General features: G+C 42.6%; 1 protein-coding gene across 1 annotated transcript; it reads right to left on the bottom strand.

Annotated features, from left to right (window-relative positions):
* Positions 1 to 128: 128 nt before the first annotated feature.
* Positions 129 to 8,229, bottom strand: PDZK1 (PDZ domain containing 1). Its single transcript, XM_041480265.1, has 8 exons — positions 8,020 to 8,229; positions 7,088 to 7,328; positions 5,859 to 5,995; positions 4,319 to 4,514; positions 3,890 to 4,086; positions 3,228 to 3,422; positions 2,180 to 2,473; positions 129 to 1,224 (listed from the first exon to the last, which is right to left on the bottom strand). The coding sequence occupies exons 1-8, from the start codon at positions 8,227 to 8,229 to the stop codon at positions 1,147 to 1,149; spliced, it is 1,548 nt and encodes a 515-aa protein (XP_041336199.1). The 3' UTR covers positions 129 to 1,146.
* Between the last annotated feature and the right edge of the window lie 633 nt (positions 8,230 to 8,862).

The following is an 8,862-nucleotide window of genomic DNA, read 5'->3' as shown; positions in this document are numbered from 1 at the left end:
TCACAGTTGTTTTTTGTCAGTCCCAAAGACTGGGCTGGATTTGAGCCTGAAGGTGGCTGGGATTTGCTGTCCAGCAGGAGTGGAGTGGAAAGAACTCCATTTCTGTATGTAGTGTGTATCACTAGTATCTACTATCCTTAGGAACTGGAGATTTTCTTTCTCTTACTGAGTGTCAACTTTCTTTTCTCTCTGCATAAGTGGAACTGAGGTTTTGGGTTCCTCTTTGGTAGAGTTCAGTGTTAAGTTGAAGACCACTGCCATGCCTTGTTTACATTGTATGTTAGGAATTTTATTCTTGTGACTTAAACTTTTAGGTTCTCATGGCCACTTTCTGAGGCTTTGTTTTATAATTGTTCTGGAACATAAATTATAGGTAGTAAGAGTAAGACTTGGAGTGGGGGAAATAACCACTCTAAACAATTTATTTCTGTATTGTCTTTGGTGTACAGCAAGGAAGCAAGTGCAGCAGCAGTATTACAGAACCATTTATGTCACATTCAAGACAACATGGTGGTGACTTGGGATTAGACTGAATTACATACACTGTTCAAATCCACAGCTTTATGCAGAGCAAACAAAATAGTGATTAAACACCTTGAGTTGTGAATTCCAAAGTTAGCTTAATGTTTGAAAGAAGTTTCTGCAATGTTAGCAGGAAAAAAGATAATGCACAGAGTACCTGGGCTTCTGCCATTTCAGAGCAGCTGTACTGCTGTAAGCAAAGATGCCACAGAGGTTGAGGTGATGGACTTGGAGAGCTGTCCTTCCTGGGGGATGGGCAGAAATCAATTGCTCTTTATTAAGAGCTTATCCATAACAGCCTAAGATGCTTACGAATCTATAAAACATTTCCAGCTTCTGCTGCAGGACACTTAATTCTAAAGTTGCAGTTCTTTAAACCTTTTCAGAAGTGAGTGCCTGAGTGCCCACTTCACAAGGCAGAAATTGTGCCAGTGGAGCACAATTGCAGAGTGTTAAATGGATGCAAGTTACACTGAAGTGTTTATTGCAGCAAGAGTTTGTAGTCCTTTATGGTTCTGGTACTCCTTGGAACAGCCAAGTTCTGAGAGGTGGAATAGCAAAGAAGAACTGAAGAAAAGATTTGGCAGGTTTCTTTTTTGTTGTTCTTGGCATAGTTTTGTCTCGTCACAACTTTGTGTCATCGCTGTTGTCACTGTCAGCTCTTGTGGAGGCTGCTGATTGGGAGGAGGAGGATGAGTCTGCCTGCAGAGGAGTAACAAAGATGTTGTGATTACTTTCAGTTTGTAAACATGTTTGATAGTCTGCACTGTTGCAGACTCCTGTTTTCATCTGCACTAATCACACACTTGTTTAGATGGCAGAATGAACCAACAAATACCATTTTTGTTGTTGAAGGGTTTTTTTGTTAAAGTACATTTTCAGAGAATTTTGTTCAATAGAGTGTTTCTATTGTTGAATTCCCATATCTGCACAGTTTGAACACAAAAGTAGTGCTAACTGCTGCAAAATGCAGCTTGGGTACTAAGATATTCTTGAAAAAACTTGCAGAAAAGGCTAATGAAAAATAAATGGGCAACACTGTTGGTCTTACCTTGTCTGTCTCTTGCATGATGAGAAAATAAGCATTTTAATATTTAAGGCTGACCACAGAGGGTTAAAAGTGTTTCAAAAAGTAATACCTTCTTGCTTTTCTGACTTTAGTCATGCTTCAGATTCTTCCTAGTGGCATGAAGTGAGTAAAATAATTTCAAATCAGCACATTGCCTAGAAAATGTCATAACCTATCACTTGCTGTTCCTTCTCCAAATGATGATTTTGAAATATTTCATGTGGTTTTCACAAATGTTGTTTATGTTTTCTGTTTAAGCACTGTTTCTATGTAAGCACTTTTCCCTCCACTTCCACAATTGTATTGCCTGTTTCCTATCATTGGGATTACTGTATTTGGGTTATCTTGTTCCATAAAATCTCTTGTATGTGTGTTCTTTATGTGATTTAATATTGCATTAAAGATACTCACCTGTGTTACGTGTGGGGAAAAGAAGAGTTGTTGTGATAATTAACAGCTTTCCATTTAGTAACTTGCAAAAATCCCAGCTCAAGTTAACAATCTGGAAAACTTACTACCTGAAAAAAAGATTGTTTTTCCTATCCCCTGTGTGATCCCTCAGCATCTGCCTAATGCAGGATTACTCACCCTTTCCCTTGGCTCAGGTGAGTTCCTCTCTGGCTCTGCTGGATGGTTTTCTGTGTGAGCAGGAGCCTCAGGAGTGTCTGACTCTGCCATGGAGGCTGTGATGGGAATGTTTTGGCCTTGGAAGTACCTGTAAGCATCTTTGCTGCACACCAGCAGTGTCAGTCTGTCCCCAGTGCTTTGGATCCTTGCCACCACCTTGTCATAGGATTCGTTGGTCACGTTCACTCCGTTCACTTCCACCAAGAAGTCGTTGTTTTCCACACCTGCTCTGCCAGCTGCTCCCTGGCTTTGTACCTGCAGAGGGGAGTTCAAAGCAGGGTCTTGGCAGAAAGCTTGGAAAGATGCATGAACAGCTGAGGGTTAGCTGTGTTACTGATTTCCCTAGAGGATGGTGAAATAAGCATGGGGAAGGGGAGGTTTGTGGGGCAGGAAGGAATTGGGATGGGCAATGAGCCCAGACGTAATAAACATGGAGCCCATCAGTTTGAGATTTTAAAATGTTGATCTTGATCGGTTTACATTATAGGAATGTGGCATGGAAGAACCATGAAGACAGGTAGAAAAACTTTTCTAACTATTTGGAGGTCTCTGTCCAATAACTTCAAAGTTTAGTACAATTCACAGATCCTTTAGTAATGAGTGGAGCCCCTCGTCTCAAGAAAGCTGAAGTTACAGATGTAATTTGGAACAGAAGCAGTTTGGCTTTTACCAGCTGTGGAATTCAGAGAAGGTGAATTAGAATTAGGGCTAAGGCATCTCTTCTATAATTAAGCTGTTCTACAGTAAAAACCAATTCTGTCTAAAATACTCATTTTAGTATTCTAGACTCATGAATAACAGCCAAAATTATGCAAAAGCTGAATTCTCCTTCCCTCATGTTTTCTGGTGCTCATTTTTTATTTTGGGCCTACAGTGTTAGTCTGACTTAAACAATTCTAGCTCTGATCTGAGAACATTGGAAAAGAGACTTGTGCATTTGTTTGCAGGATGGAGGGGAGGAAGCTGCCCAACAGACTACTTGATCTTGCTCCTCGTTCTTCATTAGTACCTCAGTGATGAACAATCCAGGTTTGCTCTTGATCATGTTTAAACTGAAGCCAAATCCATTAGGTCCTTTCACCATCTTGCAGATCCTTGGCTTGTGGTTCACTTTCTGCTCAGTGTGCAACTCCACTCTTTCCTCCGTTTTAGCTGGGGTTGAATCCTGTGCTTTGTAGTAGTATGAGAAAGGGGAAATTTGAGCCTGAAAAAAGTGACAAAATTACATTAAAATAATTTCTGTTGTGAAATCTGTTTCAGGCTCTCATGCTCAACATATTTTGTTTGAAACTTTGTTAATGACTCGGACTTTAGCTGCAGTGAAGAATTCTTCCCTGTTCTGAGTGGAAGACTACAGTGTTGATCTATGTGAGAAGAGAAATTTGTTATTATAAATAGTTACACAGTCATGTAGCTCTGAATTTATCTTAACAGCAAAACTTAACCTTTTTTGTGATGTGTTTGAATTTAGAGTTGTTCCAATAGTGTCTATAAAAATCAGGAAGAGGCCAAAGATTTGGGTGTTAAGTGACTTCCTGTACCAGTGTAAGGGGAGTTGCTGGAATACAGGTATCTCTTGGCATTTCCTGCGAGTTGAAGAAGTGTCAGAGCAGATTGGCTGTTCCATTGTGATAAATTATCAATTCCTAGCAGCAGTTTGCATTTTCTTACCAGTTTGTACATGCTGTCAGTTTCCTTATCCACCACCAACAGAGAGGTTCTTTCCTCAGACTGCTTGATTTTTCCCACTACGCTTTCGTGATCCAGCCCATCCACTCGCTCGCCGTTGACAGCCACTAAGATGTCATTGTCCTTTAGACCTGCCATGGCTGCTGGGCTTCCAGAATTAACATCTTTGATTACGTGGTCTGAGATGAGAAGGGGAGAAAGATTGCTGTGAAGGTAGAGCTTGGTGAGTTTTAAAGACATTAAAAAGCATGGCAAACATAAATGGTCAGAATTGCTCTTCAGGTTGAAGCTGTTTTCCCTGAGGATTTCTAGATGGCCAGCAAGAAGCCAAAGAGAATGAGGGCTGCAAGCATCATAAAAGAAGAAATGGTACAGCAAATGTCACGGCCTGTGTGTTAACTTGGATCTTACCACCAGTATTTTGTTCCATCCGTAGATAAAATCCATAACCGCTTTTTCCTTTCTGGAGCTCAATAAGTCGTGGTTTGAGGGGAAGCAACCTTAGGCTGGCGCTCTCTTTGCTCAGTGCCATCCTCTGGCTTGTGAAATAGCGGTCTGTTTCTTCATTTGAAAGTAGAAACATAATATGATTTTCAGACTTCTTTACCTGTGACAGCACATGTACAGTCTCAGATGTCACCCCTTCAACAGCACGTGGGAATTGGGGATATTTGGTAACTGGTGCACTGACACATAGCAGAGTCTGGGTGCTGTTAGTCCAGGCCATGCTACTATAAATTGATTTTTCTTTTCCCTGCTTCCAGTCAGAAATCTGGACCATGACAAAATCAAGGGCATGTAATGAATGAGGAAATTTTCCATATTTCATACTGTGTTCCTGACCTGTAGGGAATTACCTGTGGAGGGCCATGGGGGAGGCATACAGTGCTGTAGAATCCAGGGAGCCTGAGTAGATATTGTTTGGCTATTCTGGGTGTGGAACTCTCTCATATAGACATATCATGCCATCTATACCACTATTTTAGATTACAGTGACATGAGTCAAGTTTCTGTCACTCTTGGTGCTCTTCTGTCTCCCTGTACTCCTGATTCTGAGGTGAGGTTTTTTCTTCTGTCCAACCTCTCCAAGTCTGTCTTTCTCTTAGTCCTTTCTGCTGGAATGGGTGCTCTTTTTACTCATCTTAACCAGTGTCACTCTGCTGCTGGTGTTGCAGTAGCGCAAAGAAACCCAGGTGTTGCACGTTTTTTCTTCTGTCCAACCTCTCCAAGTCTGTCTTTCTCTTAGTCCTTTCTGCTTGAATGGGTGCTCTTTTTACTCATCGTAATCAGTGTCACTCTGCTGCTGGTGTTACAGCGCAAAGAAACCCAGGTGTTGCACAATTCCACAGTTAGCCGTGTGCACTGAATGCTGCTGGAATGCTGGAGTCTCGTGGCTCTCTGAAATCTCTTCAGCTCCAGCTGCGTTTTAGCAGTGCCAACAGCGGAAAGCTGGAAGCCTCATTAGCATTGTTCTTTGCAGCCAATTAGTGAAATTACTTGCACAGTAAATTTCATGGGTTTCGGACTTCTTCACAGGAGAAAGGGGACTAGTGTCTAAAATCATGAAATCTTCCCTGCTCCATGCTGACTGTATCATCAGAGGCTTCCTTCTTCCTGCCCTGGAAACCACATTTTATGACATGCTCTCCTGCCATTAGCAGCATTTCCAGGACTTCTAGGGAATGGATTTATTTCATGGGGTTCCTGGCAGCACTATACTTGTGTTATTTAAAATCCTGTGGCCTGTCTTGGTGGCAGTGTTCACTGAGAGGCAGTTCAAGAGGCTGCTGGATAAGAGAGCCAGCACAGAGGGCTACGCTGGTGTGTTGGTGGTACATGAACAGCAGCTCCCAGGATTTACTGTGAAGTGCCTAAATCAGCCAGCCTGGCCTCCTCAGTAACCCTGATAGGTTGCTGTGAAAGTAGGCCAGAACAGAAGATAAATCAATACCTTTTCCACCACTTCCTCGTGGGTGTCATTTTCCACATTTTTGCCATTGATTTCAATCAGGCGATCGTTATTTTGGACACCAGCCTTTGCAGCTGCTCCTTGTGATGAAAGCTCCACTATGAACAGCCCCTTCTGACCTAAAATAAATGATAACTCATTACACAGGGTAAGTCACTGCAATAGGCCCAAATACAGTGGTTAAGGAAACTCAGCACTGATGTCCTCGGAGATTCTTGGTCTCTGCTTGCCTGCAGACTACAGGAGCACCACAAACCTTTGACACAGACGCTCCTCTGTCTCTTACTCTGGCCTGGAAAAATCCTTTCAGTGGTGGAGGGAGATATTTGTTCACTATCTGCAGCTCAAAATGGTGTTTATTTCTCTACCAGGAGTGCAAAGTGGCTGATTAACATAGCTGAAAGGGATTTGATTCCTATTCCCCCCCACCCTCGTCTCCCCACATCATTTTGAAGAGAGAAGCTGCTTTTTCTATTTTATACATTTCATAATTTCCTGTGTTTGGAAGCCTTCTATGTTTGATCCTTCAATTATATTGCATTCCAAAATACCCTTTAGAGGGCTCTTTAGAGGTGGTGCTTTCCAGAAGACCTCCCTCTTCCGTTGACTGGCCTTGGAAAAAAAGGCATATATGGAAAAGGTTCAAAATTCTTTTCTTTCTAAATGAATTAACTTAAAAATCAGGGAAAGTGTTTATTACGGCTGTCTAGAACCTCATGTGCTGATTCCTGAGGTGATTTTGAGGAATGTAACAGGACTTAACATAGCACATTGGGTGTGTATCTAGTGTGTGAGCAGGGACTGTAAATTTGGTTTTGTTAAGTGGGCTTAAATAACAAGCAGAAAATAGCTTATTATTTTTCCCTCTCTTTCTTTTTTTTCATTTGTTTTCCACTCCATGAGAAGCATGGTCCTCAGAAAACCTTGCGCTGCATATGCTGTACAGAAATGTTCTGGAGATGGATCTGAACTCATCCTGCTACTTCTCACTTTTTTTCTGTTAGCAAGAGCAGTTTGTGTCTCCCCACTAGCCCCCACGTGTTAACTGTGGTTGCCTGTGTCCCTGCAGCCAAATAGATACATATATATATATACACACACACATATATATAATATTATACATATTATATCTATTTTTAATATATATGTATTTATATATATATATATAATATATATTTATAATCTCCAGTTTGTTCTCTGCAGGCTCTCACCTTCTGTGCTTTTCAGGGAGAAGCCGTAGCCTGTCTCCTCCTTCACCAGGTAGCAGAGCCGGGGCTGTGGAGCTGCAGTGGCCGTGGATGGTGGGCACTGCAGCTCCTGCTGTTGTCCTGTGGATGCCTTTTGACCCAGCCCTTCCAAGTTCACTCCCTCCTTTTGTGCCTTTTCATAGGATGCGTCATCCAGAACAAGGAGCACAACGGAATTCCCGCTGTTTCTGACCATCTCCACTACCTGTAATGGGCAAGGGGAAAAATGGAAGCGGGCACTGGAGTGATGGAGCGAAAAGCTTTCCCCAGGAAAAGCTGCATTGTCCACTGCCTTTGTTGTCTCACCCCCTGCTCATGTGCTAGGGAGGCATCCCAAAGACATTCCATGCCCGTGGTGGGTAATGAATGATGCAGGGGGATACTCGGAGCAGTTGACTCTGCTCCCGTATTACTGCAAGGGGACAGAATGATGAGGAGGACTCTGTCTTATCAGAAGGCTAATGAATTACTTTTTTATACTATACTATATACATTTCATCTAAACTGAATCTGCCTCGTACTAACTCTTGCTCACAGCTGCACAGAACTGCACTCCTCATCTGATTCTCTCTTGTGACTGTCTCGTGACAGTCCGACACACACTCTCCTGGCCCCGAGAGGCCAAGGGAACAAAACATCCTCACTTTGGGTAAACAATCTCCATGTTGCATTCCACTTTGGCACAATGCAGGCACAGCAAACGAGGTAAAAATTGTGTTTTCTTTCTTGGTTGTTCAGAGAATGTGAAACCCGGAAATATTCTTGGGAAGAATTGCGCCTTGCTTTTCTCTGTGAAGAGAAATGTGGCAACACTCCTGGACTTCCTAGCCATAAAAATCACACAGCAGCTGTGGGCCTGGGGCATGGTGTGGATCCCAGAGTGAACAGATTTGTACCTTTGCATGTTCCTCCTTGTCCACGAAGACACCGTTGACCCTGAGCACCCTGTCTCCATCCTGCAGGCCAGCCCTCTGGGCTGGGCTGTCGCGCTCCACGTTCCGGACGATGTGCCCCGCGGTGTCCTGCTCGATCCGCAGGAAGAAGCCGTACTTCTTTTGGGGCTTCTTGGTCACTGTGCACTCTCGGGGTTGCAGAGCAGAAGTCATCTCTGCCAGACAGGATGGGAAAAATACCTGTGAGTAAGAACAGGAAGCTTACCTTGGCTGTATTCCCTCTATTACATGTTGAGAGGGTTTGCTTCAGAATTCTTGGGGTGGTTTTTTTTGGTGTGGAGGTTTTTTTGTTTGTTTGTTCTAGTATTTGCAGGGTTCTCAGGTGAAGGAAGGAATGATGAATCTGACTCCATGTTCTCAGAAGGCTAATTTATTATTTTATGATACTATATTATATTAAAGAATACTAAACTAAACTATACTAAAGAATACAGAAAGGATACAGACAGAAGGCTAGAAAGATACTAATGAAAACTTGTGACTCTTTCCAGAGCCTTGACACAGCTGGACCCTGCTTGGTTCTTAAGTCAAAACAATTCACATGAAACCAATGAAACAACCACGTGTTGGATAGACAATCTCCAACCACATTCCAAAGCAGCAAAACACAGGAGAAGCAAATGAGATAATTATTGTTTTCCTTTTTCTCTGAGGCGTCTCAGCTTCCCAGGAGAAGAGTGCTGGGCAAGGGGATTTTTCCAGAAAATATGACTGCCACAGTTTGTTTGGTTTGTTTTGTTTTTGTTTGTTTGGGTTTTTTGGCCCCAGGAAATCCAGCTGTGCAAA

This window comes from Pyrgilauda ruficollis, unplaced genomic scaffold (genome assembly GCF_017590135.1).
Source record: "Pyrgilauda ruficollis isolate IOZ18807 unplaced genomic scaffold, ASM1759013v1 scaffold50, whole genome shotgun sequence".
In the NCBI taxonomy this organism is placed as follows: domain Eukaryota; kingdom Metazoa; phylum Chordata; class Aves; order Passeriformes; family Passeridae; genus Pyrgilauda; species Pyrgilauda ruficollis.
Note: the sequence above shows the minus strand (reverse complement) of the source record. Positions and strands in the feature narration are given on the sequence as shown.